General features: G+C 37.7%; 1 protein-coding gene across 1 annotated transcript in view; it reads left to right on the top strand.

The window, feature by feature from the left end:
• Positions 1-15,632, top strand: part of LOC119661335 (23 kDa integral membrane protein-like) — a 47,951-nt gene that overhangs the window by 25,812 nt on the left and 6,507 nt on the right. Inside the window, exon 2 of the mRNA XM_038070637.1 lies at positions 11,387-11,578. Within this exon, the coding sequence (XP_037926565.1) occupies positions 11,387-11,578 (192 nt within the window). The remainder of the gene's footprint in view (positions 1-11,386; positions 11,579-15,632) is intronic.

A 15,632-nucleotide genomic window follows, 5' to 3' on the forward strand; every position in this document is an offset into this window, starting at 1 on the left:
AGCTCATTTGCAGTCAGAACATATATTAATTTGCTAAATTCCAGCATGCACCCATATAAACCTGTTATGAACCTCCAACCAACTGAAAATGGCGTATTATGTTGACGAGCAAAATTTGAAATGAACAGAGCCTACTATTCACCTGATTCGCTTGTTGCCGAATGATTTACTGTTTCGTCATACAGAAAAAAATCAAAAGTATTTCTGCAACTCTTTTCACATACAATCGATCATATTGCGTAACATTGCCGGTTATTTTAACGCCGAGGGTACACAGCCACCAATAAGCATTTGTACGATACGTTGCGTAATGTTAGAATAAATCTTAACTTGTCTGTGTATAGCTTGATCGATAGAACAGAAAGTCCTTAGAGAATGGCGTTTTATGAGGGTACTCCGGGAGTCTATGTAGAACTGAGTCACCATATTTTTATCTAGGCTGTGATTTTGTCATCAATGATAAATTAATAAAACACCGCATACTTCCCATTCTATCTGCACAAACATTTAAGTTAGTTTGGTTTTCATATTCATGACTGTTCCATATAACCACAAGTTTCCCCTCTGATTCTACTTCGTATCGTATATTGCTTTGATAACTTGTTTTTCTAACATCAATGAATCATCACCTAATCTTCCATTAGAGTGGTTTGCTATTACCGCTATCAGTATTGATAAAGTTTGCTATCTTTATAAACTATCTTTCACGGATATGATTCCTTATCTTTTGATTGCAGTCAACTTGCATCCCTACCTTTAGTAAGGGTAAACACCTTTGAAGTATGGCGTTATAATTTATATATTAAACTTCTGCAGTTCCGGTTACTATATATATTTTTCATACACATACATATATTTTTTCTATCATTCTACTTTTTATTAGTTTATCGCTGTTTAGTTTAATCAAGATAGCACTCACATAATCGACTATACAATTTATGTTGCCCGCAAAATCTACGATAACAGCTTAAACTTTATGGGCCTTATCTAACGCTAAATTTATTTTTTACAATTATCTCATGGTTGAATTATGCAGATTTCCAACCAGGTTACCTCTTGTGTAGTAAATAAGTCTTCTCAAAATTTGAATTTTTAAAAATTATGCGACCTTTATCGCGGATATGACTGTAGATATTTTATCTGTTGTAACTTGTGTTTTGCATCAAATTGGGTCAAGACTGCATATATAAATTCTGCTCCATTCAGAAACAGAGGGTTCAATTTCTATCAAATCTACACTGGAATGGATGATCGATCTGCGATTTGAGCAAGTGTTAATAAATATATATCACCCTTGAATGCCAACGTTGTTGGAAATTGACCTAAATATTTTCGCTTTTCGTACAAATATTGATAATGGTGTAATCAATTTTATTTTCAAATTCCTGCTTTATATTTATTTTCTGATATGCTTTAGACTGCAGTGTAGCCAAGACAGAATGAGTTCTATGCTATGAAATAGTGGTTACCTACTAAAATTGAAGAAATCTTTCAATTGAGGAATGAATATTATGGACTGAGTTAAGAGAACATGTTAATGTCGCACTACGGATTTACTACTATCTAAATGTTGATAGGTCATAAATCAGAAAGAAGAGGAAGTTAGTAGCAGTCAGTTCTTATGTAACCATTTCAAGAGCTATTTATTAATTTTATTTGTTCGATTTGATTTTTGATTCGAACAACTCGCCAAATGCAATACTTTGATCTTCTATATCTTTGTTAATATTAATTGTATTTTTTTCAAACTTTCCAAAATCGTGTACTACATTATTACTACCCTACCACTATCTCCTGGGCATTCGAGCCTGAGCCTGTATTTGGTAATCGTACATAAAATTTGAAGGAATGTGAATTTCGCTTTCAAATTTCTGTTGCATATTCTGCAATAGCTAAGTTAGCAATCTATCCAATAAAAACAAATCAATTCTGAAAACCTACTAATGTGGTCCCCCTTTAAGTCCTGGACATTTACACAAATTACCCCAAGCGTTTTCGATGATATTGAGTTCCGAAGGTGGTGTTAGCCACTCGACTATTGAAATGTCTTTACTGTTATTGAAGAACTCCTTTACGATCCGTTCTGTATGAATTGCTTCGTTATACTGTTGAGAGACCATGGATCTTTTGGTAAAGAATTCAAATTAATTAAACTGATTTGATACTAAATCATATGGACATGCGCCTCACTATTTATTTGACAGTAAAAAAACTTAATTTCAGTTTCGGGTGGTAGCCTACTACCAAACCAATACAGAGCCTGACGAGTGCTCAAAATCCTTTCGTCCTTCCGCAGACCACCAAAATAAAAACCGTTACCATCAGTGAGAAGAATTTTTCGTTATTTTTTCCTTCGTTTTATCGTCCCCGACTTTCTTAACATTCAACCAAACAACAATAGATTTCACACCCATTCTAACCGTGGTTTTACGAACAGTAAGGGAGGAATTTGGTGCTTCCCGTAATGAAGCCCCTCGATTTCTCTGCTAACCAACGATCTGCCTATAAAACGGCTTTTCCCATAGTTATAGGGGTCTGCCAGCAAACTCGTTATCACAGTACATCCTTCCTTGCGAAAAATTATTATAACTTATTTCACTGATTCTTGTTTCAAATTTCATCTTATCACTTTCCTTCTCCGAATATGTTTCTTTTTATATTTTGTCATAAAAACGGGTCACTCGTCTTGAAATGTTCCAGTGAATTATATTTCTATTAATCTTTCCTGTTTATTCCTTTTTTGACAGTATCGTTGTTATTTTTCCCTCTATTTTTCAATATGACTATGCTTCATTTCATCATCATCTCACTTAACGCTGTGCAAGTGATAAGCTCACATATAAAATAAGGCAAACAGAAGACGAGCACAAATATCCATGACGACTGGGACTCGAACCCAGAGTAACAAGATTGAGAGACTGGCTCTCTATTCCTCAGCCATCACGCCGTCGAACTATACTTTTTTATGACATTTGGGTTCCCCTGAAAATTTTTTAAGGGTTGAAATTTTCAGGGAACCCAAATGTCATCGAAAATCTTATTACCATTTCTCGGTAATGATATTGAAACCTTCCGATATTTATACATTTTGATTGCTATAAATATTAAATGATAATTGAATTGCTATAAATATTAGCTGATAATTTAACTGCTATAAATATTAACTGATAATTCAAGGTATGCTATACTTTTGCATGCGATTACATTTGTACGTAACTAAAAATTTCAATTTTACATCGTTCGATCGTCTATAACTTTGTTATCAATGGTACAATTCCCATCGAAGTTTCCAGTAAGAGGTCTTATGCGCTCTCTTATGCGCATAGACTTTTTCAGATTTTTGGGTTACATAAGTTTTGAGAACGAGACCTATTTTACTTTATATTGCATACATTTTAAGCCCTAATTCAGCGAAAAATGTACGTCTCTCTTTCACATATATGTTCCTCCCCTTAAACTCGACCGAAAATTGTATCACTCGATCCATGCAAAGGTTTTCACGGACCTTGCTACTTCTTTGGTTCTATGGTTGTTATTCTTCCCTTTCGCACTAATCGCAATGCACGAAAATTGAATTGTTTCCCAGTAAGCGCTGACTCCTTAGATCAAAATGAATGCAATCCCCAAAGAACAATATTAAATGGAGTAGGCGAGGAAAGGCGTCTCATTTCGCTCCTTCCAAATACTCCAAAGCTTATTTCGCATTGTTTTTTGTCAAGGTAGAAAACCGACGCTTAATTCATTTCTAGCCATTTACAAACTCTATTCAGGAAAATGATAACGAATATCTGGAAATTTCGAAAGTGCGGAGTACATTTCCCTAATCTCGTCGTCAGATAAAATTTTTCTTTCCGACATCGTTGGATTTGTTTTATCTAGCGCCACCCAATATTTCTGTCTTTACAGGCTGTCGTACATTCAATTCATATCATTTCAATAAAACTCTTTTTAGTTAAAGTAAAATCCCATGTGCAAATAAATTTCAGTTAAAATCCTTTTAATTTATTGAATCTCTTTAATTTTTTTGCAATATTGATTGTGTGCAAACATTTATCGAAATTATGCAGCGTGCGGATGCCTCAAATGATTAGGGCACTGTGCTGTCGTAGCGGATGGCCGCGGTTCAAATTTCACTGGTGGCAAAGGGATTTGTTGTCGTGACTGAATGTCGGATGAATGAAGTGCTCTAAGACACTTCAAGGCCCTGATCCAATATGAATTGTTGCGCCAACAACTATTATTATTATCATCGTTTTTTCCATTTGAAAAAACCTCAAGATTTCATGAAGAGTTTCTCACAATTTTGGATTTTTGAATTCCTATTTCTGTATGACTTCATTACAAGAGACTTTATAACTTCAAAAGAGCTCTAGAAACTGAATTTGACTTTAGCCTCAAGCATCTATTCATCTAAAGAGGTTCAACTCCCAGCGCATTCTTTGAAATTTTATGGTGATGGAAAATCATTGCACATTTTCAATCTCGATGGAGTTGCCCGACAAAAATTCAATATATAAGGGCTGGTGTTAGCGCCGTGTATGGGATAGTGTACGCCTAAGTAGTTGTGAATTGCTGCGAACGGAGTGTGAAGTGTCAACATTTTGGCCACTCAAATGGAAAATAGGAACTAAGCAGATGCATCCAAGGTCAGTCTTTCGGATGCATCCGTTTCCTGCTAGAATAGGATGAGGAAATAAAAGAAAACCATCTAGGAAACTTCGGCACATCAATAGGTTAAGCATATGGGTGACGGGACACTTACCTACTTTAACTCTACTCAAGAGTACACAATTAGATTCCGTGCCGCTTTGCCACAGGATTTGCTCCTCCTTTGCCTATATAATCTTCTTGACCTCCAGTAACGTCTTCCTCCAATTATTTCGATCATATGTTCTCCAATTGGTTATCTCCAATTTTTAACTGCTGTACCAAAAGAATCCTCCTAGCGCTTCATCAATTTTCTGGATGGACGTTTTTCTTTTTCCTCTAATGTATCCGTGCAGGCTATCCAAAGGGCTATTTTTTCAAGCAACATAGCACTTCAAATGCATGTTTATGGAGACAAACAGGTCCTTAACGCATACACTGTGCCAGAACAAATAACCTTTGAAAAGTTCCAACCGTTCGTTTCGCCGAACACTGTCCCTGTAGACAATCTTGAGGATACATCCGGCCTACAGAAATTATCTACGCAAGCAAGCACTCTTTACAATTCACGCAAATTTTATTTTCAACCTGATAATTATTGGGATTATTTTCTGGTTTCTTGCTGACAGAAAGATTTATGGGCAATAGAATGCTGCATAATCTTCTCCATTGTTTTTTCTTTGTGCGATAAAAAGAAAATTAAAATTTTCAGCTACCAGATTCGAAGTTTCAGACAGACCCTGACCTCATGTTCCGCAAAAATTACAGATGACTGAAAGTTTTCTACGTAAATTTTAGCTCAGCAGATTTTATTGACAATACACATTTTGTGTACTCAATTGCGATGCCGCGTGTGAATTTAATTACCTCTACAGATCGTCACATATTGTAATTGAGCAATTGTGGTAGATAGAATTGTGAAGCGATGAGGTATTCAAATTTGAAACCAATATAACATGAAAGGCGACTCGAAGACTACTTTAAATAAATAAGCTTGAGATTTAGAGAGAGAGAGAGTTAGATGCCAACGGTTTTTTGGCCTTTTTTGTAAAAAAACTTTGGCGGGGGGGAGAGGTTGAAGTAGGTTTTGGCTAGTTTGAGCAAGATCCTAGAATGTTTATGCACTAGTTTTCAATTGCTTGTGTCTTACATTGAAGAAATCTTGAGTCTGCATCCACTTGGTGACGGGTCGGACCAATTGGTCAGAAACTGCCTTTTACTTTTTTTTGGTTCACAGAATCCTCGTTCTGGGCAATTTACTTTTGTTATTAATGGTAAAGTTTGCCGTAAACTTCCTAGTATTGCGCCTTATGATTTTTTTATTACATTGCTGCGAACTTTTGTATTACAGTCCTAAGATGAAAATTCATTTTTAAAGCCTACATTTCATATGTTGACTTCATCACGATCTTTTTTCGGATTAAATAGTTTCCGAGAATGAGTCCCGCCTCATGTTAAATCTATTCTTTCTTGCGTGTCCGCCCCTTTTCGCAACAGGCTTCTAAGAAATCCAATTACGGACATTTTCATCTTCACTGTCTACGTCTCGTGCACAACCGTTTCCCAATAAAATGGGAGGGATAAGCAGACGGGCAGTCAAATTATTTTAATAAAATTGTTTTACAAATTAACCTCCAAAATCATTGAAACTATCAAAATAATGTGAAAGACAACTATTAAAGCGTTGCTCAAAATTTTATGGAGCTAAATTTCACTTCATATTCTCTTTATTATCTTTTTTATAGACTCTTTTCTGCAGAATTGAATTCGCTAATAACTTTTCATGCGTTTGACTATGGTCAAGTTATTTCTTCTTATATATGTGTGTGGCACGTGCATTTACAAAACAACTTTCCTTCCTGTCCAATTTTCAATATTTAACCTTGGTTTTCAGCAAATACTTCGAACTATGTTGTGGTAAGCTTCACCATGGTAACCAATTTACTTGGAATTTGTGTACCTTGTGACCCAATTTAATTAGGCCCCCCTCTCATTATACATATTATCGAGAACTGTCCTGAAATCAACTAATAGATAGCATTCCTGGCACATTGTGTTTGCTTTGTCACATTGAATATTCTCCTCACTCTTCGTGGTGCTGTTACCAATTGGGAGGTTTGACCGCCCCTACTTCAACAATCAAATTTTCTCGGTCAAATGTCCACCACAAAAAAATTCCACGTTACCACTTTTCAAGTGGAATTATCTTATCGTAAATATCAAATCGATACTTTAGTTGATTACAGCTAATATTCTATGACATTACCCTACATAACTTCACGTTAGGGAATTCCTTGAAATATCCAGTCAATCTATTCAGGACGCTTTGTTTGTTGGTTAGAGTATTTCACCACCAGTAATTGTTCATGTTACAAGGAACGTTTCTGTTATTAACAAGATATGAGAGGAGATCAAGGGCATGATAAAGAATATCACACGAGGAGACATAACGTGCAGCCTACGATGAATGAAAAGCGCGTAATAATGTTGAAATTTGAAAGGTTTTGTTAGACTAGTAGAATGAGCAACACCCTGCTAGCGCCATCGTAGTAAAAAAATATCAAAGGATGTGTTACGACCTTTCAAGATTCAGTCCTAGTTTAATTTATTATAGTTTGGTAATTATGTATGTATATGAGTAAAGAGTTATATCTTAAATCGTAGCATAGGGATGCTCCTTCCTCTTTCCAAAAATGCAGTGTTAAATATAAAAGTATGTAACAATAAGATAATTCATAAAAACAGAGAGATGAAACTTCCTAGCCTTGTTCGGATGCCAAATTTGCAATATTTATCAATATGCATGGAACAGTAACATTGCGAAACCAACCCGTAACTGGCAGAAGTACAAAAGTTCACTAATAACGCATAGCAGCGCGTTCAGGGAAGCAAAACGAAACAGCTTCAGGGAATTCTATGAAGCGATTAAACAACAGAAACATCCAGGCTATACAAAGGCAAGGCGCTAGCGAAGTTAGAGTGCATCTGCTTCTCCGAACAACATTCTGCCTGGCACTCAAACGACGGACAGAGTGAAAAGAAGGTGAATTAGAAACTAGCAAAAGAGGTATGCTCAGAAACTACAATAAGATGGGAAGCTTTAAATCTCTGAAATCGCAGGGACCGTAAAATCATCATCTTAGGATCTCTCCATAAAAGTGGTAAAGGACAACATAGCCTTGGAATATATACCAAGGGCATGGAGGTGAGCAAAATTGGTCTTTATTTCGCAAGCGGGTCAGACCGGATCCCTTTCATCTTAATCTTTCAGACCAAACTGTCTGACATCGTACGTACTTAAAACGGCAGAGAAGGTTATAGACAACTTCATTAGAACTACCATTCTAATCCGCAATCGCCTACATCCATGTCAACACGCTTACCGGGCAAGACGGTCAATCGGAGTTGTCTTGTATCAGCTGCCGGATGTACGACGGGAAGCCATAGAAACAAAAGAAATAGCACTGCGCAAAGCATCGCACACAAGGATACGGCGTATCATGATCGTAAAGAGTAGAAAACACCCTCACTTCCTGGATGGGTAGAGAGTAAGCAAATAGAAGTACCGACAGGTACAAATTATATTGTCATGAATACTTAAAGTTGTCCACAGAGGGTATGGTAGTGAACGAACTGCTAGGAGAGCTAACAAAAACTGGAATGCAGCCCCGCTGATGACATTGGGCACTTATGAGAATACCCTATGTAGCCGAATCTAAACACTACGAATTAATAGCAACTTCAAAAGGGCGGGGCTGCGGTAAATCCAACCAAAGCCAATATAGTACCATTCACTCGGAAACGCAAGCTTCATCAAATGAGGGCCATTATTAATATTTGAGACCAAAAACTACTCTGGAAGATACACGTTGAAAACATATGTCGGACAGCTACGAAGGCTTTGATGACTTGCAAGTCCATAGCAGGAAAAAATGGGGATGCATCCCGAAAATACTGCACTGGATATACACTGCTATAGTAAGGCCAATAAGTAACGAGTAGGCGGCAGTCGGGGCAAACAGAACTGAACTCAGGACAACGGTTGAGAAATTGCACAAACTTCAAAGACTGACTTGCGTGTGTATCAGTCAGGAGGTTTCATTTCGATGAGAAGTTTGAAACACGTTGGAACAATAGGTCAAACTGGCAGAGTATGGCATTGACCTAGTATATTGCAGGCGGAAATATACGCCATAGATAGATGTGCCTCCTTTAATCTCGAAGCGAACCGTAGGGGGCAGAGTATTGCTACCAGGTGAATTCCTAACTGATATGTGAATGCCTTAATAGATTGAACACACTTCCCTCGCTCAATAATAATAATAATCGTTGGCGCAACAATCCATGTTGGATCAGAGCCTTGAAGTGTGTTAGAGCACTTCATTCAAGACCGTAACGGTACACTAGGAGGCAATGTGGTCAGCATTGCACTCGCCCGAGATTATTACCCTGATTTGACTCAGGTACTCCTTCCCAGCTGAGTCGAATGATATCCGACGTCAAATCACGATACAAATTCCACTGCCACCAGTGAGATTTGAACCGCGACCTTCCGCACGACAGCCTTGCGCTCTAACCACTGAGCTATCCGGACACACGCCTCGCTCAATAAGGTCTGAAAATTCTGGGTATGGGGCAATGGGGCAGCGGACGAGCTAGCCAGGAAAGAAACAGCGACACCGCTGCACAGGCCAAAGTCATGTGGAATCGGAAATGGGAAATGGCTAAAAACAAAGAGAGACGGCTGTACTGAACAGTCCAGGGTGCTCATGGAAGCATGCGAACCCAAGCACTGGAACGGTTACTGAAACCTCGCCAAAAGGAGCCTCCGAAACATAGTAGGAACACTCACTGGTCCATGCAAGCTAAAGCATCATCTAAAGAAGCAAGGGATATCGACAGACACTATCTGTAGATTCTGTGAGGAGAGTGACGAAACCTCGACACATGTTCTTGGATAGTGTTTATCTCTTGTAGAAAATAGGTTGAGGAATCTGAGAAACACTGTAGTGTCCGGATAGCTGAGTGGTTAGAGCACAAGGCTGTCGTACGGAAGGTCGTGATTCAAATTTCAGTGAAATTTGTATCTGTATTCTGGGAGAATTCTAAATACCAGATGCCAAGTGCAAACACTCGGAAGTAAGGAACATAATAAAGTTCCTGTCGGTTACAGTCTTGAAGGAAACACTATATTTAATAGGTACACTATAATCAGTAAAGGGGTACACTAGTTCTTTTAGGACGCAATGCGATGTCACTTAACCATATTATTACTACCTGGAACAGCATAAATAAGGTCGTTAAGTCATTATTCAGCCGAAGGAATTTGTAACCTTTTTCACTGTGGACTACTAGGTCCAAATTTTAAATCCGTCTCCTCGTCTGAGCATAAGACTGGCGAACTCAACCTTACCTTGTGAGATTACATGCTGCACCATCACCTGTTTACCGCATATTTTAATGGTAAGGTGATGTCTCGCTCTTTGCGAACTTCTGTCTTAACTAAAAGGGTTATTTTTTTCTTCGAGTGGAGTGGTGTCAAATCAGGAATACATTAATCAAAAATATTCAATATACGGTAAACATTTATTTGCTTCCACGGTAGCCATTAATTGAACAGCTGCGTTTGTGTAATATCTCTCTGTTGATACGACTGAATTTATGAACGTCAATCCGAACATACAGAATACTGATTAAATCATCCCACTTCTAGTTGTACTGCGATGACGTTATAATTACTTACAGAAAAACACGATGTTCCAGGAAAGATCATTCATCTGAACCTGGCATACAAACGCCGGGTGATCTAAAAGACATATGCGTTACCGATATAAATCGCTGTTGAAAACACCATGCTACTATCAAAGCCTAGTGTATTTAATTGTCAAGACGAGTCCATATATTAAAAATGTTATCTCTCGTGATAGAAAATCTAGTAAAGTAAAGAACCGCAGAAGAAGAAGAATCAGCAAATATTAGCCTGAAATATTAAAAGACTGACAAAGGTTTGGTAAAATGAATGTAGTTCCCATATCATCATCGGTTAAGAATTTTGTGTAGATGTCATTTCCGGCATTTCTAGTTGTTTTGAGTTGGTTGTAAACAATCCAAAACTCGGTTATTGTGGATATTTGTTCACAGTTTGGAGCCCAGCCCCCCTAGTTGAATTATGTTCCCAGAAAGATATCACACCCCCACAGAAAACAGTATGTCGATGCTCTACTCTACACGAACATGAAGCGCATTTCATATTTAGTTATTTCTGAAGCTACTTTCCCTGTTTACTTTATCAGTACACGATTTAAGTTAGCCGATGTCCAATCTCGTCAAATTACATACATAGAAAATGTGCTTTTTATACTTTTAATTTTTCTGTAATAAAATTTACTCGTTTGATAAATTTACCCTTTGAATATTGCATTTTGCTACCACAGAGTTGTGCGTGTTATTCGAGGCGTGCGTATCTGGCTGATTGCAATATTTTTAATTTCTAGACGTAATCTCTTTGAGTAATTCTAGATACATTGTTCTCTGATATATTCAAACAAATGCGGAATATCTCCCCACATTTACTTGTGCCCACGCAAATTATCTTTGAGTCTTACACAAACTGGCGTCTAGTAGACATCTACAATTAAAATCAATTAATTTGTAGATATTCTCCACCACTTTCTTCACAAACACATAAAAATGCAAATATCTTCACTTGATTACATCATTAATTTAATTTCTCTTTTAGCTATGTGGAATAGTTTTCATTGTTTTGGGAAGCATATTCCTCTCACATGTAAGCAGCTTCAAAGAATTCCTCAATGAGTTGGGAGCGGCACAAATCCCTATTGGATTCATCGTCTTGGGTGGACTGATTTTCATCATTGCATTCTTCGGTTGTTGCGGAGCAATTCGGGAATCGTACTGTATGTCAATGACGGTAAGTACAGGATCCTAAAAATGGATTCATGCGTGTATGTATGATTGTTATTTTAGCTCTACTGTAGCAATTCCATATGTCCATAGATAAAAAAAAACTTGAGTAGAAAGAATAATTTAGTTTATTAAAGAAAAATAAATTTGGTTTACTAACAATAAAAGGAATAATACCATACGGTTTAGCAACAATTTCAGCTAACAATAAATAATTTCAACTTTTTCGTATATTCTATAACAAAGTTTGGAGTTCGAGTTCAATTCCATCATTTCATTTGTCAGACAAAAATTAGATACATTGTATTTTGTATTAAGCCAAATAAAAGTTAAGCAGAAGTCAGATCCCAAAATTAGAATAAACACATTCGATTGCGATATGAAAAATGATTTATCGCCGACTTGAAATGATAAAATCAGCATATGTCATGCGGAATTCTGCCTGCCGTTTCAATAAATGTAATTTAAATCTTTTGTATGAATGATTGAGACGTATCCATTCGAATCCTCGGCATAAATAACCCAAAAGCGGTCAATATTCAAGAGGCACAATATCCATGCCGCCATCCACGTACAATTCGACCTGTCAGTTACGCGGGAATAGTCCAAATTTGACCGGCGGCTGATTGTTTGTTGGGATATGAACGAGAATTTTATGGGCATTTCTATCGCAAGTGAAAATTTTCGATAAATGCTCACCCGCAAAAATATCTCAAAATCTCGTCTCAAGGCCATCCACGTCGAGAGATGAATTAATAATGTTCCGGCTTGCCGGTACGTGGATGGCGCTTTTAGTTCAACTGGCGATCGGGTGCGTTACGGACTCATTCGGCGTACCTGACAGGCCGAACTGAACGTGTATGGCGGGCTTAACGATTCCAAAGAAGACTTAAAGTAAACATCACAAGTTTGCTATCGATTTCATTTAGAACTAGATATCCGCAGGGTCTTTGATTCTATTTTGAAACTCCAGAACTTATAAACCGCTGTTTGTGTGATGATAAGAAGATAAAATAATATGAATTTAGCCCAACTTTGACTTCGTTTATGTTTATTAAACGTACTGCACTTTTCAAAACAAAAATTGAGAATTTTTTATTGCGCGGTTTCAAATGCAACGTAAAAGTCTAAATTTTGTAAGAAATTATCTAGCTAAGAAATACTACAAATGCTCTGTTAAAGAATTGCAAAATTTAGAAAGAAAATGCTTCATTGAAACAGTTTACAACAAGACTAGAGCCGACTTCACACATTGCAATGATTTAAGGTGACCCGAAACGAGTTGCGCTTCAAATTAGCAAAAAAAGAACAAGGAGCGAATAATAATGGGTCATTTTCTATTCTAGAACTTAAAAAATGTTTGCAAACTTGGATTCGGTAAAACGATTGTCATATTAATATTCAGTAGAACAGCATTAGCTCATACCAGCCGTGTTATGTGTCAATATAGCCGCAACCAAACAAAAATGTTCTCCAGTGACCAGCACTTTCACCAAACTTGAACATGATCGAATGCTTTTGAGAGAAAAAATGCAATAGTAGATGGACTAAGAGATGTAATCATCGAATTGAAAACGCCAATTTATCAAACCTATATCAAAAATTATTTTGACCTAGCCATTATCGAGGACCATGAAGCGATTCGTATATGCCCCTACTGGTAAGCTGGTTCTTTACACAGGAATAACCCGTTCCGCTACGACCAGCAACTGGCAAATCTTCTTCAACACAAGAGGGACAAATATGGGCCTGTTTTCTCGCTACAAAACTAGTGCAAAAATAGTGGGCAAAGAAGATCTACCTCATCCAACTACCATACCCCCAAATAAGCAATAATATCATTCAATAAAGAGTTCCGATGCAGAACAATCTCACACTATCTCCTACCGTCACCAACCTCATCAACTTGTCCCCTCAGCTCTTATGGCAACTAGAACCTCATTTCGGAAAACCGCATTTCTAACTCCGGTAGACAACCCCGACTGATAGTCCACTAACATGGACAGTACCTGAAACGATGATTTCATTGGAGCACATTGCATCACTGTTATATCTGGGGATGTTGAGGTTGACATTTACCAATCAAAACCCCCTATTTTGCTGTTTGGCTGTTTTAACGCTCACCGTGAGTTATGACTTTCCGATGTTAATAACGATGCACGAAGCGTCTTGATCAATTTTATGCGTCCATTGAAAGATGGCACTTCCATTCATATTGCCAGGACATGAAACAGCTCTCCTGACATCCCAATTGCTAGTGCTAGTCTGATTAACGAAAACCCGTTTTCATTCTTCCTTCGGATCTCTCAGATAAGATAGGTCGGCTAATCTACAATCTGCTAAACATCGACCGAGGTAGCATCAAGACACACACTAAACAGCTTTGCTAACTGGATCCATTCCCTTCGGACGAGTCTTACCAAAAAGAATTTTCAATATTCAGGCTTCCGTTCATCAGTGCTAACAAGACACAAGGACTTGTTAGCACTGACGAAGGGACAAATGGTTCCCGAAATATCGACATTTGCAAGAATAAATATCTGCACCAGTGAAAAAGAAACAGCAAGTTTTTTATTATTTCAAATAATCGCTGGAGACATCGCATAATTACACTCAGAAGAATTATGGATTTAAAGTCTAAAATTTGAAAACAAATAGCCGAGCATAGAAGATCCAAATAGTAAGATTACCAATTCTGCATGGAAAGGAATATTTCTATAAAACGCGATACAATATAACCAGCGATCCTGTCACTTTAACAGACAGTTGATAAAGCATCCACTTCCTGATAAATTCAAGTGCAAAATATGCAGGAAGGTTCCCAACCTAAAACTAGCCCAGATGTTCGAATTCGTCCCTGTTGAAGTTGCCTCAACCATCAAAAATCTAAAAGCTTCTAAAATTAGAACCTCAGAAGTGTGATGCTCAAGAAACTTCACCCACTATCCATGAGATATCTAAAGACGACCATAAACCTTTTCATAGCGATGTCGCCTCTGATTATTCTTGATATCTGGAAGAAAAGAAAGATAATTCTGAACTTGAAATCATGGATGAACGCAATATTAGGCCAATCCTATCACACCATTATCGTCGAGTGTCGGAATAGTCGAAGCGCTATTCCATCCAACACTCGCGATCCATATTTAACTCATCGATCATCAACAGAACTTCCGGAAGATGCACTACCCAACCCCTTCCTGCTCACCGATAAATTTTAGTGACTCCTAGACCATCAAAGACTTTTGATACTGTCAGTTAAGCGCAACTTCTAGATGACACTAGTTATACATCGCTCTCAATTGCCAATTATCTGGCTGGTAGACAGTTCGTCAGGAAATTTTAATACCATCATTTCAAACTTCGTATGATCAAACAAGGTGTTCTCTAAAAAGGAGTGTTACCACCGAAACTGTTCAATTTGTATCTATAAGAGCTAAACTAGACTATCTGAAAAACTTCATATCATCGGCAGGACTAAAAATGGCTCAATTTTAACTGCCAGAAACGACAACGAGCTTAGCACCCTCTACGTCTACTAAGTTTATAGCGAACCATTTCAACACATGAACCAGGGAAGTAAATCAGGCAATAAAGCTATTCTCGCCACAAACAACCTATAAATCCTCAGTGTCACCCACGAAAGCGTGGTAACATCATCTGGATTTGCCTCTAAGATTTACAACAAGATGAAAAGGTGGACCACCTGAAAGAAGAATAAATAAACCTACAAATCTACCGAGGGATCGACAGAACTGTAGCAAATTATGCAAACAATGGCAGATTATCCTCTGATGTCGTCTGAAAACCGTCTACACAATAGTATTACAAACAATATTTGGTAGGAATAAACGCCCCGATCGTCACTTAGTGGACAAAACATCTTTTCTTCGCAGCATCCGATGCAACATGAGGACCTCGAAAAAAATGCCCAAAAATTCAAGAGGGCACCTTTCAACAATATGGGCTACATGCCATTCGACCATAGAATCTGAAACGAGAAATCCTTACTCCGATGAGGAGCTACTATTGAGCAACTTTGGTCGGGGTCGTGCCCTCAT

The sequence above is a fragment of the Hermetia illucens genome, chromosome 1 (genome assembly GCF_905115235.1).
Source record: "Hermetia illucens chromosome 1, iHerIll2.2.curated.20191125, whole genome shotgun sequence".
Lineage (NCBI taxonomy): Eukaryota > Metazoa > Arthropoda > Insecta > Diptera > Stratiomyidae > Hermetia > Hermetia illucens.